The 16925-nt window shown below is 44.5% G+C and overlaps 1 protein-coding gene across 6 annotated transcripts in view; it reads right to left on the bottom strand.

Moving 5' to 3' along the window:
- Positions 1–16925, bottom strand: part of LOC144099179 (uncharacterized) — a 39267-nt gene that overhangs the window by 18257 nt on the left and 4085 nt on the right. For 3 of the 6 annotated variants that reach the window (XR_013307335.1, XR_013307336.1, XM_077632311.1), the window contains exons 3-17: positions 12504–12601; positions 11414–11566; positions 11125–11170; positions 10924–11011; positions 9694–9845; positions 7985–8113; positions 6646–6762; positions 5924–5978; positions 5783–5831; positions 5341–5419; positions 5083–5198; positions 3786–3862; positions 2889–2927; positions 2760–2807; positions 260–304 (exon numbers count right to left, since the gene is read on the bottom strand). Coding sequence is in view for 3 of the 6 variants with exons in the window: in XM_077632311.1 (XP_077488437.1) it covers positions 260–304; positions 2760–2807; positions 2889–2927; positions 3786–3862; positions 5083–5198; positions 5341–5419; positions 5783–5831; positions 5924–5978; positions 6646–6762; positions 7985–8113; positions 9694–9845; positions 10924–11011; positions 11125–11170; positions 11414–11566; positions 12504–12601 (1291 nt within the window). In the remaining 3 variants the exon portion in view is untranslated. The remainder of the gene's footprint in view (positions 1–259; positions 305–2759; positions 2808–2888; positions 2928–3785; positions 3863–5082; positions 5199–5340; positions 5420–5782; positions 5832–5923; positions 5979–6645; positions 6763–7984; positions 8114–9693; positions 9846–10923; positions 11012–11124; positions 11171–11413; positions 11567–12503; positions 12602–16925) is intronic. The other 3 variants (XR_013307337.1, XM_077632314.1, XM_077632313.1) reach the window with 1 other exon arrangement.

The raw sequence follows: 16925 nt of genomic DNA on the forward strand, positions 1-16925 counted from the left end.
TCATGCCAAGGCACAGCACACTCGGAAAAAGCTTACAGTTTGCTATGCACACAACTGTGACTGCAGCACCTCAGAAGGTGAAACAGCTAGATTCAGGAACGACTAGTTCTGGCTTTCTTTGTTCAATATCACGGCAGGGAAGAGCAAAACAAATGTGAGGAGAAAAAAAAAAGGACGCTATACTCTGGCATGCAGCAACGATTTTAGAGTACTCTAATTAATGTGAACGTAAAAACTGATAGCAGAGCTTTGTATCTACCTTTGGGGCTGCTTTGCCTGATATGCCAAAACCTCCACGATGCTGCTAGAAGGAAAGCAGCGCAGAAGCGAAGTTAGCATGCTTTCCCATCACCATTTCAAAGCCTAGATTTTACGTCACATGGGCTCACCTGACAACTGCTTTGCTTAACACTTACCACAGCATAAGGAGCAGTAGGGTTTTATCACAAGACAGTGCTACAAGCCTATGTTGTCTGCAGCATCTGAGTGCCAATGGGAAACACTCTTCCGCTAACATTATATCCATTGCTTGTTAGATGTTCAATGTCTTTCAATGGCACTAAGTGATGTGGACACAATCGGGCCTGAGTGAATAGTGGTTTTTTGGTTCAAAGTAGGGGTGTGCGAATATTGAAATTTTCAAATATGAATCGAATACGAATATGAAGAAAAAATAGCTTCGAATATCAAATCGAATATCTGTTTAGTACAACAAAAATTCCAGAAAACGATGAGCAAGCAAACGTTGTTGCCCTGTTTTTTTTTTTTTTCAAAATAGTTTATGGTCTTTGCAAGTAAAAGAAACGAAACTAGACTGCCTCAGTACCATATAAAAAATTACAATGTGCACTGAAATGTATACTACTTGATTAGACAGCATAACAGTATCCAAACTATAATGAGGTCATGGAAAACAAAATCCATAAAATGACGACTGGCAACAAAAAAATAACATGATGGCTATTAAACCTCATTCATTCGGAGTTCAAGGGACCAGAAGAAATGCCCGATTCATCCGAGGGCCTCTGTTAATAAAATTGCCCCCCCCCCCCCCCCCAAAAAAAAAAAATCTGCCGAAAATGCTGAAGATGCAGTAAGGCCTTATGAGGCGGCTCCATCGCGCTAACACCTGTAAGCCCATGACAAGCCACCCGTTTCGGAGTGCTGGAAGAACAACACAAATGCAAGCAAGGGGCAGGGCAACACACACTGGCGTCGGAGCGGCGAGGCGGTTTCTAAAAGGGAAAAAGAAATAAGCCGCGCGGAGCTGGGATTGGACTATCGGCGAATGCGCGGGCCGATATTTGAAGTTGCCGCGGGGCAGCGGTGAAGCTCAGAAACCGAAACTACGCAGCCAGGCTATTTTTTTGCCCTAGCGACAAAGGCCGTCCGATTGTTCCCACGCCTGCCGTTACGCCCGCTAAAGAGGTGTGCAGGTTACAATGCACCATGCAATAGGCGAGATTTTGACAGGATCGTTTGCCCTATTGTGAATACTCGATGCGCCCCTTCAGGAGGCTCCCGTGGCATTCCGCAAGTAGGCTTTCCCGCATAGCGGGATGGCGGAAGTCACGCTCGGAGAGTTATGAAGGCGACAGGACGCATTCTTCGGATGTGGGCATTAAATATGTAACGTATTACCGAAGGATTAAAAAAAAAACGCGCGATTTCGCGTTGCGATTGCTCGAAGCGGGCCGTCGGCCATCTTGTTCGCAGCACGGGTGATATGTGGGAAAGCCCACTTGGGGAAATTCACACGAGGTGAAGCCTTGTGGCGTCGGGATGCGGTCGGTCCGCGTGATAAATGGCGAAGGAAGGGGATAGGACCTCTGTATTGTTTTCCTGGAATTTTTAACTCGATTATCGGCTAATTTGCCCAGATATTGTGGTTTTGCCACGGTCGAATTTATGAAAGTATGCGCAGTATAAGATCGCTGGCGAGTATTCGGGAATTTTCAAATATTCGGAAATTCACGAATATCAATTTTCGAATACGAATCGAATATCAAACATATTCGATTCGTATTCGAAATTTCGAATATTCGCACTCCCCTAATTCAAAGTGAATTGGAAGAAACAGCAATTTTGTCTTTTCAGTTTATTTTTTGTATGATTTGTCTGTTTTTGTTTTATGCCACTCCCCTCTCTAATGTGCCATGCACTCAACGGGCAAAATAAATGAATAAATATGCTTTGGATAATTTCAATTCGAATGTTTTCAATGCTTCAGGTGCATAAAAACAGGCTGCATGGAACAATAATTAAAGCGCTAATAAAAATAGATGTTTTTCAAAGTACAAGGCCATTGCATACAAAAGGAAAGAGCACACTGAAGTTTTAAAATCGAACTCCAAAATTAAGAAAGCACCTTAAATGCAAGGAAAATGTTTATCTGCTTGGCCATACAAAAATAATTACAAATACTAACAAAATGACTAAATAATAATAATAAACCTACTAAAAGCTAGCCCCCCAGACACAATACAAATTCACTCCTGATGAATAATCGAAGATCTTAAACACCAAACATTCGGATCAAATCAAGAACAGAGCATTTTACATTTAGTTAAATATCTGAAATTACCACCTATTCATACACGCCCGAATGCAATATCATCAGTACCTTACCACCTGATAAAAGCCCCACAGACAACAGATTCCTTCTATTTAATGACAATGCTAAACTGGAAACATGCATCTACATGAAGCCATCACGTTACATTCGCTACACAGTAAACATCGGTGCAACCAAAGCATACCTGATGTTTTGGTCTTGCCATGGGTCTCCGTGAGAGAGAGGACTTTTTCTGCATATCAAATTATTTGCCAATAAAGTTTGTTCTCTGCCATCAAATAAAAAAAAAATACGAAAACAGTGCACGACTTACCAGACCCACCGATTCTTCTGCTTTCAGCTTCGAACCTGCCTGAGAATAAAATACCCATATAAGAGCTTGTCAAATACAGTGGACCATGCAGTATTTCAAGCAATGTAAGACATGTACTTTCTTCGCTCTCAAAGGGGACACCCAAAAGGGGCATACTCCTAAGGGAGCAACCTATTCTAAAAGCCATACAGGCATCCTTGTTTTTTCTTAAAAAAGTTCATGAAATGTACTGCACCAATAGGACCCACCCCAAACACCACCTCCAAGGGTTGTGTCTAAGTTCCCCAATGTCTCTTCTGATGCAAGCAGCAATGAACTTACGATAACATATACACTCAAATTCGGACAACAATTAAGTAAACAAGACTCTGCCTTGAATTTAGATAACCACACTGCTCAATGCTTATCATAAAAGGAAAACAAAGTTCCTCACACGAAAGGAAGAGGTGATTATACAGAGGAATTTCGATACCAGACAATGCGATTCATCAAAAATGTATGGAACGTTTTCAGAGTGCCATCCAATTAATAATACCCCGACTCAATAAAATTGAACTGCTGAAGACAGCCCGGATCTGTCAGTAAAATGTGATCAGCGGATGGATACAAGAATTCAGACGCTTAGTGCCTCAAGTTTTGCATGAACTCTAGTGCATGACATGTATAAATCATTAATTCCTTAGATTTTCTTATACAGAAGAGGTGGAAGTGGCTCATTACATCATTGAACCAATATGGTGCTCTGTGTCTGCTATATGCTCTACCGTATGTTGGCCAACAACTGGTACGACTTCTGCAGTACTGTATCGAAATTACAGGACAGCATACAGATCAACTGCACTGAAAACTATCTCTGGACAACTTGAAGAAAAGAAGCCAACTGAAGTGAACACTTACTGTACAGCTCCTCAGGCAGTGGCATGCTTGCTAACGACCGGTGAATGTCTCCATTTTCCTTTCCTCTTTCAAGTGCACTGCAGAGTGAAAGAGACATGCATACAAGGGCGAAAATACCCCCACCATAGACAGTTCCACGCTATTTAGGAGCTAGTAACATGTGGTAACTTAAAATCGCTAGCTACCCATTATTTATCTGAAACTGCCCTGCCATGGTGGCTCACTGGTTAGAATGCTCAACTGCTGAGACTGAGGATGTGGATTCGATACTGGGCACAGTGGCTATGTTTCGATGGAGAAGAAATGCAAGGCACCCATGTATTTACGATGTCAGTGCCCGCTAAAAAACCCCAGGTGGTTGAAATTAATCTGAAGCCCTCCGCTACGGTGTCCCTCGTATCCCATTTGGCGCTTTTGGATGTTAAACTCCATAAACCATACCACACCATGTATCTGAAGACAATAACGTTTCCTAGTGAACAGTATTACCCTATTCCGACAGTACTTGCGCTATGAACTACACAGCATTTTGTTATTACCTCTGGCAAGATGTTCAGCCTTAATGACCCATAACTTGATTCCCGGCCCACTTATCCAAGGCTCATTTCAGCACATGAAAAGCTACAAGATCATTTCAGCGTCTGATGCCATGACTTCAATGTACCAGACTGTTTAGAAATGGTTAACACTGATAAAACTGGAGTCTTCAGTGATATGTTTCTTAATTCATGGAACCAATCTATCAAAGTGATGAGAAAAGGAATTTAATGAAATCGACCAAGGTAACTAATGCCAAAGAAGGCAGGAAGACACTGTAATTTTGTAAATGTCAAGTAGCAAGTCTAACAGCTATGGATAGCTCAGTCAATGGGACACTGTAAGCGATATTCTATTGCTACATACCATTTAGCAATACTATGTATAGTACATCGGTATAATACTTACCATGCTATGCTATGTAACAACATGCCATGCCACTATAGCTACATGCTGTGTAGTATTTGCCTTAATTCTGTTCCATTGTTGTCTGCAATGCTTTGTTTATACATATGAAATTTGTACCCTCCATAATGTCATAGGCTGCTCATTCATCACTTACTGAGGCTTTTTCATGAACATAGCGTAGTAAATTCATAACTTACAAATACCTTGGAAGATTGCACTAAAAAGCTTGCACAAAACTCTCAACAAAGACATTCACTAAAAAATTTCACCTATGCTCTCTACACAATATTAAACTGAAACTTACACTAGACACGCATTGTATGGCACAATTTAAAGAAAAGTGCATTTTTACACTTTGTCGAGGTGCAGATGGGAGAAGCAGTCAAGAAATCCACTGTCCACATCCCACACACCACTGGCTGCCTTGTCAAATGGGAGGCGCTCAGGATGGGCAAGGCGGTAATAGATCTGGCAAAGGAGAGGGGGAGAGAACTCGTAACTTCTTAATAGAGTGCTGTATTTACCATCACTACACCTATACAGAATACATATGAACACTTAGCAAAACAGAAAAAGTTGCCTCTTCTACTATATGAACAGCAGCACTTACACACATTGGTTGACTAGACCTTGAAGACTTATCATGGGACGACACATTGCCATTCGAGACAAGGTTAGGAGCCGAGGGCCTGAAATTGTAAGAACACTGAATTATGAAATGAAGAATGACTAAAACAAAGAGGCTGCTACTTTTTCAAAAGAACTACTTTCAGCATAAGAGATTGACAATGTAGCAGATACACAGCCACATAATACAGCAAACTTGCCAATGAACCTTAACTCACTTCATGCTAAATTAAAATGAGGGCAAATAAGCAACCACAGGGCTCAAGTTTTAGACACAGTGAATTGCCTCTGTTCCTCGCTCACATGGTCACACAGCTAAAAGACTTTTGTCAAGAGTGTGCTAACACACAGCAGCGAAAGGAGACCAAAAGCTAGTAGCAAATAACTTTTGCGACAAGAAAACAGAGGTAAGAACTCTCTTTTACCTTGTGGAGTCTGCTGACCTTAGGCAGGCTCCATAGCGTAATGAAGACACTGCAAGCAAAGTTTTTACAAGCATCAATTCTCTGTCAAAGCTTACACCAAACTAAGATAAAGATACAAAACAACAGCTGCGGCACACTTACGCGGCTTTTCCTGCTGCAGGCATATGGCAACACTCTCGGCTCTCCTTCTGAAAAACTAGGAAATGACAGCACACATACAAAAATCTGCAAGGCCGTCCAAAGCTATGCAAATGAAAGAGCAGACTGGTGAAAAAGCAGCAGAATGAAGAATGAGCAGCTTTGCAAATACAGCATTAATTGAATGTTCTAGCAAAACAAATTACACTTACTGAGCCCACGCACTTAAGATATCTTCATGCAGAATAGATTAAGAGTAACATCATAGAAAATTAAAGTTACAAACAAGAGGTACACAACGTGACATGCAGGGCACATTCACAGGATCCGGGAGTTATTAATCCCAAGGAGTCTGCAGCTTACAATGCAAGAGATGGTGAGATGTTCCAAATGACTACAGACACTTTTCAAGGTTATTTTTTCATAGATACAAGTAACATGAACACTGCACAGCAGTTTATTAATACAGCACAACTACAGCTAACGATATGTACTGGCACAGTCATTGCTGCCACCATAGCAATACTACCAGACCAAAGAACTGACATAACTGTGTGTCACAAGGTCTTCAGGAAAAGAAGTAGAGAACGCTCCATGCTGTGCCCACAAACAAAATAAGCTATGACAGATGAGACGCCAAACAGAGGGAAAGTGTATAAAGTAGCTTTGGTAATGTTATAACAAATGTGAGTCCCAGAGCGACAAAATATCTGAAACTTAGTCACCTTGTATGTGACATACAGCCAGTAGATGCAAAGAATGAAGCCTTTCTTCCAGATGTCTCTCAAGGGAACCAACCCCTGCTCATAGTCCCTTTGAAATGGTATCTTCAGCTCTCTGGGCTAGACGGATAGAAAGAAAGCGACCATATGTGCATAAAATAAGATAAGCAATACTTCAAAGCTGCACAATGTTTCAACGAAACCTCAGTTACTATTGTACCCATGCTGTCAGCAACAACATTGGAAATCTGTGCATTAGCAACAAAACTGGTCATTACGGGATATCACAATGACAATGGTGCTACAATCAAAAGATGAAAGCATATTTGCAAAAGAGAAGACCCTAAAGTTTATTACGCAGGCTACATTGACAGCACAATTCAAAGACAAGCACTTCCACTCTCACAAATACTCGTCTCTTTACTGCTTCCAAAAAAAGTGAGCTGCAACTGTAATAGCATGGCCTTTGGCAAGCTTTTTTTCTTTCACAGGTCACAAATTCTTCTGACGTCCTATACAGTAAGGTGCTGCCCTGCCAACTGGCCCTGTCACAGGACCCTAACACACGGCGAGGTATTGTTGAACTAGAAGTATTACAAAAAAACAAAAATTTACAAAAAAGTTGACAAAGTTAACAATGTTTAGCAGAGAGTGAAATGCAATAAAGGGACACAGAATACTGATTTTTTTCCCACAGAAAGAATGCTAGTTTAAAAAAATTTCTATACCTTTGCAGTGCTTGCATGTGTGTTCTACACAACAACAAAAAAACTGACTTCTGAGGCCTGCCCAGTGCATGAATACAAATAGAAAGCATTCCGTAGATGTTGACCAGTGGAAAAACCATAGTAATACCTTCTCACTTGAGCCATAACAGAGACAAGGCTACATAAGTGCACACATTGCTTGATAATGGGGCTGGCTCTTATCCTACAACAAGATACAAACCTACTGTGTCAGCTGTTCTCCTGACAAGCTCTTGATAAGGCTGAGCTGCCATAGTGACCCGCTATCTGTTTTGATGCTAGACAAAGCTGGCAAAGTGCAATGCTGCGTTATGCAAGGCCAGGCAGTGTCATGCAATGCTGATATGAACAGGCTGATAAGCTGTAGCTCCCCTATTTTTCTGGCATTTCACTGCTATACAAGCCAAAGCTAGCATGAAGACTTTCAAGTCAACAAGCCTCAGTGTTGCCAACGGTACCTGCAGTGGCAGCCACAGTGAAACCAATCTTTATGAAACCTGCCTGACAAGGGTGTGAAAGGTCAAGACGTTAAAGAGCCAAAGCCTAGTTGGAACAGGCCAGTATATCAGCTAGGACGAGATCAAAGCCAGGCTAACCTCATGAGTAGGTGTCTTCTGGGTGGCAAACTGGAGGAAACGCTCCAGCTCAGGGCTGAGCCTTGGCAGACTTTGTAGGTGGCGGATCAAGTCCTTGGCCTGGTGCTTAATGCTGCGAGCGTGATCAGCCTGTGCAGCGAAGGAACAAAGGACACACATGTTAAGAATGCCACAATACACAGAACTATGATTTACTTGTGTCTGCTGTTTATATTTATATCTGCATGTTTTATTTACTGTGCCCTGTGATCACCTTCCATTCTTCCCCACCACACTCTGTACTGCATCATCAGGGTAGATAAGAGTAAATGATGATGATGAAGTAAATAGTCTGCATAAAAAGAATCCTCTCACGCAAACTTGAAAATATTCAGTGAAAGGAGTGGCTACACCAAAACCCAATAGAAACATGCACAGAAGAACCATTTTGCAAATTTTGCTAACAAACAAACATATCCGAATAACTTTTCTCTTCAAATGTGCTTCCACTATGGCTATAAAGAAGGCTTTCACAGAGGACTCATGTCCAGTTGCAGTATCAAAAAACAGCTCGAGGATAAGGTTCAACCTTGTCGCAAGCTTGTTCAAGGAATTACAACAAAAAGCAAGCTTTTGGTTAAAATAAAGCCAGACAGGTTCAGTGATCAAGTGTGACCTCAAGATATCCCTATTAATCATTTTTTCCTTTGAACTGAACAGCAGCCTGTTATATAACTGAATCCATGCCAGCCTGTTACACGCTCGAATTTCGAGAACACTTTCCAAGTGAATCTGGATGCAACAGCTGCACTGACAATGCTTTGCACAACAGCTTGAAATCCACTATGGCAATTCAAACATGTCTCAGTACAGAACCCATCCACTCAAGTCTTCTTTCATCACACTTAATAGTATAACAACATTTGAACCTTCACCATGTGAGCAAAGATGTGCATTGTACTTTGCTAGCTTAAAACGCAGTAACATCTTCAGAGAGAGCCTGGTCACCTGCTGCAGCTACACAACTGCAATTAATGTTTAATGCATTGCTTGTCCTGTCTCACAGTGAGCGCAACAAAATGGTGATTCCTGAATACAAATAAAGATCAAACTTTTTTTGGCTTTTCTAGCAATGCAGTACTGTCATGAGGCAGACACAAGTAGACAAAGCACAAAAAACTAGAAAGCAAAGTACCTGTGATGTGAATATGTGCCCTTACACAAACAAGACAAAAAAGAAATTCAAACAGCAACGGTTAAAATCACTGTCAGCAATTGCTAAAAAAAAGAATTGGTGTGGCTCAAAATTGATCACTAAATGCACATGTCACCATTACTTCCTGGCTCAGCAGGTGGCTGTTGCAACAGGTTTAATCATACAAGTATTCAGGCACAAAATTAATGTCCCATCACACCCACACTTTGCACTGGAACAGAAAGTTGATAACACTGCAACCCACCAGAAAGCACGGTGGAAGTAAGCACAGTGTATCTGGCAACGTTAACAAGCATAATATCTTTTTGAGCTGCTGCTTCAACTCCTTTCACATTTACCTGAATAAAGGGGACAAGCAAGCATTTATAAGCACATCCAAAAGTCAAAGAAATCCTTTATATTAATTAGTTCTTCACCATTACCAAGAAAATAAAATATGTTCCTACGGACATTTCACGTTCACTAGCGTAAGTACTATGCTGATAAGGCCGTAAAAATGAAAGACTGGACTTGCATCAAAGGGGCAGTTGGCAGCCAGGGAGTCCTCTATCTCCTGTAGTGTAGACTCCAGCACGTCCTCATACTTGTTAAGTGACTCATGAAAGCTGGCCTCCGAAATGGCCACCCCATTCAACATATCCATGCGCTGACCACATCCAATGCTTGCTGTCGATGCACAACAGAAGGAAACCATTTTATTAATTTGCAATAAAATTCTCTCAAAGTATAGGTGGAAATAAAGGAGAACATGACAAACTGAAGCAAGGAGAGAAGAATGCTAATACTTTGTTCAAAGCCAGTCCCTAAGGTTCAATCAATATATGTTGTGTTACCGTAAAGCATCATGTAAGAATCCTGTCGTTCACATATCACACAATACAAAAATCACATTTGTGATTATTTTGTGACAGGAGGCATCAGGCCACTAAAATGTGTCAGACTAATTGGTTTCCAGCCGCTTCTGACCGTCAAAAAATGTTGTGCGACATGCAGAAACTTCCATCATATATTTAACTTATGCCTGAATTTTCCCAAACCTGGAACATTTTCTTCACTATATGAGATCACAATATGAGAGGAATGTGAGAAGTTCCACTACGCTTACATTAGCCTGAAGTATGTGACCTAAGAACAGATCAAGCTCATCGCATGTTTTACTCAGAATTATTTCCTTATATTCAGTTACGCTTCTCGTCCGACTATGAGTCAGCTGACGTGTTTGCGGAGGCATTTCTAAGGTGCGTTTTCATAGTCCAAAAATGAAATATGAGAACAGCTCTCACAGCAACGTGGCACCTTTAACAAAAAATAAATGGCTACTGTTAGGTGCACAGCCTCAGAGGTCTTAATACCTGCCTCCAGGCAACTGGCAAGCTGTGAAACTAAACTATTCTTGACATCCAAACTAACAAAAAAGATTTAATTTGTGCACATATAGTGAAAGCAGTGCACATGGAGTACAGAATGAGTAGTCAAAATATAACAAATCTGATCTCTACACACTGATCATGTGATGGCTGATGCCCCCCTTTTATTATTGTCCTCCGGCTCTGATGACATGTGGTGATGACAACAGAGGTTCATAGAAATGTTAGTGTTGCTCGTGTATGAGCAGGCTTGATGGCATCATAGGCCAGCTGCCACAAGCAGAATCATGGAGTTATAAATCTGCATTATTCACCACAAGTGCTATGGTCAACATGAACTACAAGAAAAAGCGAACATAACAGAAACAATTACATACTTTTCCTAGTATACTTGACGTCCTTGAGCAGATTCTTGACTCCTTGTACAAAATACTTGATGTTGAATAATTTGAGTGCTAAAGATGCCTGCAGGTCGGAACAGGAAAAGGAGGAATTTAACAAATTCAGAATAAATTTTGCAACAACTAACACATCAAAAAAAGAAGTTTAAGAACGACAAGTGAAGTTCACAATATTACCTCAATCAGTGCAGACCGAATGTAGGGTGTGTTCTTCACCAGTTTCCTGAAGAGAAGTTTACAGAGACATCACTGAACAATGCCCAGTGGAACTTATTCACACCGGCCAAATATAATAATGTGTTTTCTGATGAGCATCCAACCATTTCTTGCCATTATCAACAGGCAACTAAATGCTAGCAGCACAAGACTGAACATTTTGAAAGTGCAAAATACGGAAAATCTTCCAACAGCATGGCATCAATTTTCACCACTTTTAGGCAAGAAATAGTCTGCAAGTTAGCCATACCCTTTGTCTGATGATGCGTAGGCAATGCACATGGGCCGAACAAAACCCCTTGCCTTGGGATCTAGCATGACTGAGTAGTTGACAAAAATGTGCAGATCATCTCGTATACTTGGCATCAAGATTTGGCTGTCTAGCTTCGGAAACGTTGAAGAGCTGAAAAATCAAGACAAAGCAGTGGGATGAGATAGCTGTTTTCAAGGTATGCTCTAGTGCTTGGGGCGCAAAACAATTACCTGAAAACAAACAGCACAAAATGTGCTCTGCCTTAACACTAGCTGCTTCAGAGGCACTAGGCACGAATAAAAATGAAAATCTCAAATTGCACCCTCAAGACACTGTACATAGTGCTTTGTAAAACAGTACAGAGCGCACCTGCTGTTTTGTTATGTTGCAAATGAAAGCAATATCACCAGTGTATTTTGTTCATGGTTTCCACTTTACTAGTATTTAGTGCCACATGAAAAAGCAACCCTGGAGCCTTTGACATCCAGGCATTTTACTGAAACTTTTACAGTAGGTTCTAATCAGAGTTCTAATCCTTGATGCTAAATTTCACAGTCAGGCAGTGTTTTGTTTTTGAGCAATTTGATTTAAAAATTCTCCTATTTTGTGGCCTCAATTAGGATGATTTCTACGGCCAAACTTGCGTGTGAGACATTACAAGCTATCCGCCCATTAATATTCGCTCTATGTTTGCTGAAGTAAAAAATTTCGAGCTAGTTTTTGGTGATTAGCAGACAAATAGCGGTTTAAGTTATCCCTTACAGTTGCCAGTTTAACCATTACATGGAAACATTACAGGTTTCATAAGAGTATCAGCGACATCATGCGCTGATCAAAAGCCAGTCTCTTCCCAGTTTTTGCTGTTTCATTACGTTTTCCTCACAATTTTGAAAACTATTCTTTGCAACTAAGAGAGGGAGATGCAAGAAATACGATATGATCGTCAACTCAAAATGTTCGAAAATCCTCTGGAGTTGTTCTTCAACTATGTCAACGCAAATCAAACGAACAATACGAGAAGTTCTGAGGTATGATCTGTAACCTGTAGAGTATCTTTGCTTCTTTTTCTTTCAGGTGAGATACTTACGCTCCTACTTGCTGATAGTCAACAGAGAGTATACTGATTACTAATGAGTTGATGTCTATGCCTTCCACCCTGTCTCCTATGTTGTGAGGTATGGTGATCTGCAGGGAAAAGAGAGTGGGGCGGATGCATTAGACCAAAAAGGTATAAAATTTCTTAAGTGCAGAAAAAAACTGTAGAGAATATTTGCAGTACCTACCCTAGCAGTACACAGATGTGTGTGCACTCATTACTGAGAAAAAAAATCAATTGTATTGTTCCAAAAAATAGCAGTGACCAGATCAATTTACTGCTTACTTCAGGAACCTACGAGCCACTAGCAGTGGTGCGTAAAATATATGGCATGGACTGTCATAAGAGTTGTGAAGGGATCGAATGGGCAGCTGCGTTGAATCACTGTGAGGTCGATCACGTGCCCAGTCCGTGGGCTGCCAGGACGCGTCCCCAACACACTCTCGCCACTTCCGGCACATTGTGGTTCCTGCTGTCTCTGCGGCAGTGATGAACAGCCCTAATGGGGGCCCACTCGGCTTCGAAGGTCAGGCACCTGCGCTGCACAACGCTGCGCGGGGACCGAAAGGCCGATGCTGCCCTCGCGCAGAAGGTTTCATTACGGGAAAACGGGGTCTCTTTCCGAGGCGGGAGCATTTAGCTGCTCGCCTTAAACAAACACAGCCGCGTCCACCGCCGATGGCTCGCGGCGCCGCGGCCCGCCGCCCTTGCCGACACCCGACACACTGTCATTGCGTCCCGCGGGGGGGTCCCGTGCCGTGAGCTAATGGGGACGTCGGTTTCGGGGAATTGTCCCGGGCGGCGGACGTCCATTTTAACCCCCGTAAACAACAGATGCGGATCCCTCGTTGACGCCGCCGCGTGCATTAGTGGCACCGCGGACACGCCGGCGCCTCCTTGAAGCATCTGTCGAGAGACGACTCCCAGTCGCTTGAACCCGCCCGGAATGTTGTCGCGCCTCGTCCGTAACAGCGGCAAGCTAAGCCGCGTATGCGCACGAGAGGCGCCCCGCTGTGGCCCGATGACAGGACTAAGTGCGGAACAGCTGCGGGCCGGACGAGAGTCAAAGGAAAACGATTGCACCTGCGAGCACAATGGGAGGTTGTTTTTGCTTTTTCTTCTGGGGGCGAGAGTGTGAGCAATACTGTGAAGGCATGGGGCGTGCCACCTAAACCTGGTGGGCCAATCATTTCGAGTGTCTATTCCCGGAATGCCATGTTCGTATAGCTATTTTGATGTTCTTTTCGTGTTGGGCATTTTAGGGAAAGGGTTTTGAACCTTGCCGAAGCGGGAAGGCGTGCCATACAGTTTTTGAACCAATCAGGTGTTAGTTGTTTGTGATTGGGTGATGCAAGGGGTGGGCCAGTCTCCTAGGTCTTTAAAACCAGGTCCGGAGCCGGGAAAAGGGGTTCTGAGCTAGATTTAGATCCCTTGCATCTTTGGCGATGCCAAGGAGGGAAGATTTTCCCTTAGCCAGTTCCATGTAATCATGCTTGCCGTTTATTCTGTTGTAAATATGTGAATTCCTGTATAAAGTTTCAGTTTTCCTTCCTTCAGTCAAGTTTTGCCGGATCTCGTCTGTTATACCGTCTCGTCTCGGACGGTGGGGCACCCGGTGGTGGAGCCCGGTATACGAGTTATACGAAATCTCACCACGACCAAGAAGAACGAACCTATCTTTACTGGCGCAGTCGACAGGATCCTTTCGTTATCAGGAGATAGCAAAGGAGGAAGAGACGACGTTCCGGCAACGGGCCAAGCATCGGCGGCTGAGGAGGAGCAAGAGCTGAAGGCAGGAATCGGCAGCTTCCAAGGGAACCAGCAGCGGAGACTCCAAGGGTGGACCAGCAGCGCAAGGCGGTAGCCGGTCGGGAGAAGCTGCGTGGGGAAGCGGGCGGCGACAGAGAGACAGCGACAGCGACGAAAGTCGGACGCCAGCGAGGTGCATCTCATCAGTGGGTGAGTCCTCTTTGCCTTTCACCTTGGCGGGGGCATTGCTGTCTGGATAGGCGGTCTGGGAGTGCATGAACACCCGGTTCGCACACTTAAACCCGGACAGGCGGAAAGCGAGCACGATGAGTGAGGGAGAGGAAACGGTTGTTTCGGAGGACAGTTCGTCTGTGTCTGACGCTCAGATTAGCAAGATGGCTCTGGAAATGAAAAAAGAAGAGGCCAGAGCTGCTGAGGAGCACCGTCGAGCTCTCGAGGTCCAGCTTGAACTTGCAAAATTCCAAGCAAGCAACAAAGGAGTAAGCCTGGAGCAGAACGCCACGGCGTTGGAGAGAAGCGACTCGCGAGCGGAGTTCTGTCGGTACTCGAAATGGTTGTCGGGAGTGCTCCCGAAGTTCCCGGCAGAGGCAGAAGTGCCTGTCTGGTTCGAGTCGATTGAACACACCCTGGAGGCCTACGCGGTCCCGAAGGAACAGTGGGGCCAAATTGTATTTCCGCTAATAGTGGATAAGGTGCGGTTCTTGTCGACGCGCTTGACACCTTCGCAGCATAAGGAGTACGAAGTCCTGAAGAAAGTGGTGCTAGAAGAGCTTAAGCTCTCAGCGGGAGAATATCGCAGAAGGTTCATAACATCGAAAAAAACTGCCTAATGAGAGCTGGAGGGCGTTTGCGACTCGCCTGCAGAGTTATCTCAATTTCTATGTGGAGGAAAGGGGGGTGAAAACGTTGGAGGGAATTGTTGAGTTGCTAGTGGCGGACCAACTAAAGAACACCCTGTCTGAGGACGCCCTTCGATACGTAACTTTGCAGGAGGGTGAGGGATGGAAGAAAGCGCCAACGTTGGCGGCATTACTGCAGACGTTCGAGGAAGCGCAGGGAAAGAACAGCGCAGTGAAAAAGCACGAGCAGAAAAAGGGGGAGAGCTCAAATGGTCGAGACGGAAAGCGAGATACGTACCAACCCAAACGGGAGGCGACAGGAATACAAAGGCCGGACACGAAGCAGAAATATAAAGGGTGCTTTTCGTGTGGGTCGATGGGTCACAGGAGGGCCGAATGCCCGCATGGCTCGGGACGAACACCCACGAAAGCGCTTAACGCTAAAGGGGAAAGCCTTACTGCACGGGTGGCGACACAGGCACGAGCGGCCGCACAAAGCGAACTAAGACCGATAACTCTGTCTTGTCAGAATAGGCAAATTAATGCAATTCTGGACACAGGCGCAGAAATCACGGTTGTGCGGGAGAGCATAGTACCCCCGGGACTGGTGGAGCCACATGGGTCCATCGAATTGGTGTCAGCCTTTGGTGAAAAGGTACGGGCTAAGCTTGCAGTTGTGCCCCTGATGTTAAACCGCGGGGCAGGCATTTTCTCCGAGATTAAAGAAGCGGTGCCAGTGGTATGCGCTCTGACCGACAAGCTAGCGTCGAGAACGGACTGTTTACTTTCGGAGGAAGCATGGGAGTCACTGAGGGAGGAGTGTGATATGAAGGGGCTAGTAGAGGCGAACGACGGTCAGGTGGCAGACCACGTGGGGGTGGAACGGGACAAGTTACACGGGCCGCTAGAAGAGAAACCAGTCAAGGAGGGCGTAACTCCCCACGCGGAAGTGCACGCGGTGGTCGGCAGGGCAAGCGAGAGCGGCGCACTAATCGCCGAAGACACAGCTCGTAGTGTAACCGAGGAAAGCAGCGCCTCGGCGGTTTTCGGGGAGGAGCAGCGCAATGACGCCACATTGCAAGAAGTGTGGAAAAACGCCAGGGCTGGGAAAGGTGGCATAACTGAAGTAGACGGTCTCCTCTACCATAAGGAAAACTTGCTTGGGCAACCAGTAATGCAGCTGGTGCTCCCTAAATCCCGACGTCAAGAAGTACTTAGGTTAGCCCATGAATCAAACTGGGGCGGTCACCTTGGATTCAGGAAAACTAAGGCGCGAATCAAGTACACGTTTTATTGGCCAGGTATTGAAGGGGATGTAAGGGCATACTGTAACAGCTGCCATGGGTGCCAGACAAGGGCGGATCGTCGCCAGACGGACAGAGTGCCGATAGAACCGCTAACGAGGCCTCGATACCCGTTCGAACAGGTCAACGTCGACGTTATAGGTCCATTGGATCCACCCTCAGGAAGGGGTCACAGGTACGCGTTGTGCATCATCGATTTGTGCACACGATGGCCTGAGGTGGTGTGCTTGCGCTCCCTCAGTGCGAAGGCCACCTGTGACGCGCTCCTGACGGTGTTCAGCCGGACGGGAATTCCGGAAGTAGTCGCCTCAGACTGCGGGACAAACTTTACGGCCGAACTCACACAAGAGTTTCTGAAGAGGCTAGGCTGCTCGCCAAGGTTTTCAACGCCGGGGCACCCCGAAAGTAACGGCGCGGTCGAACGTTGGAACCGGACATTTAAGAACATGCTGTATCATATCATCCAGGAGGAAGGAAAGGAATGGGACAAGTTTGTGCCC

Source organism: Amblyomma americanum, chromosome 7, assembly GCF_052857255.1.
Source record: "Amblyomma americanum isolate KBUSLIRL-KWMA chromosome 7, ASM5285725v1, whole genome shotgun sequence".
NCBI lineage: Eukaryota > Metazoa > Arthropoda > Arachnida > Ixodida > Ixodidae > Amblyomma > Amblyomma americanum.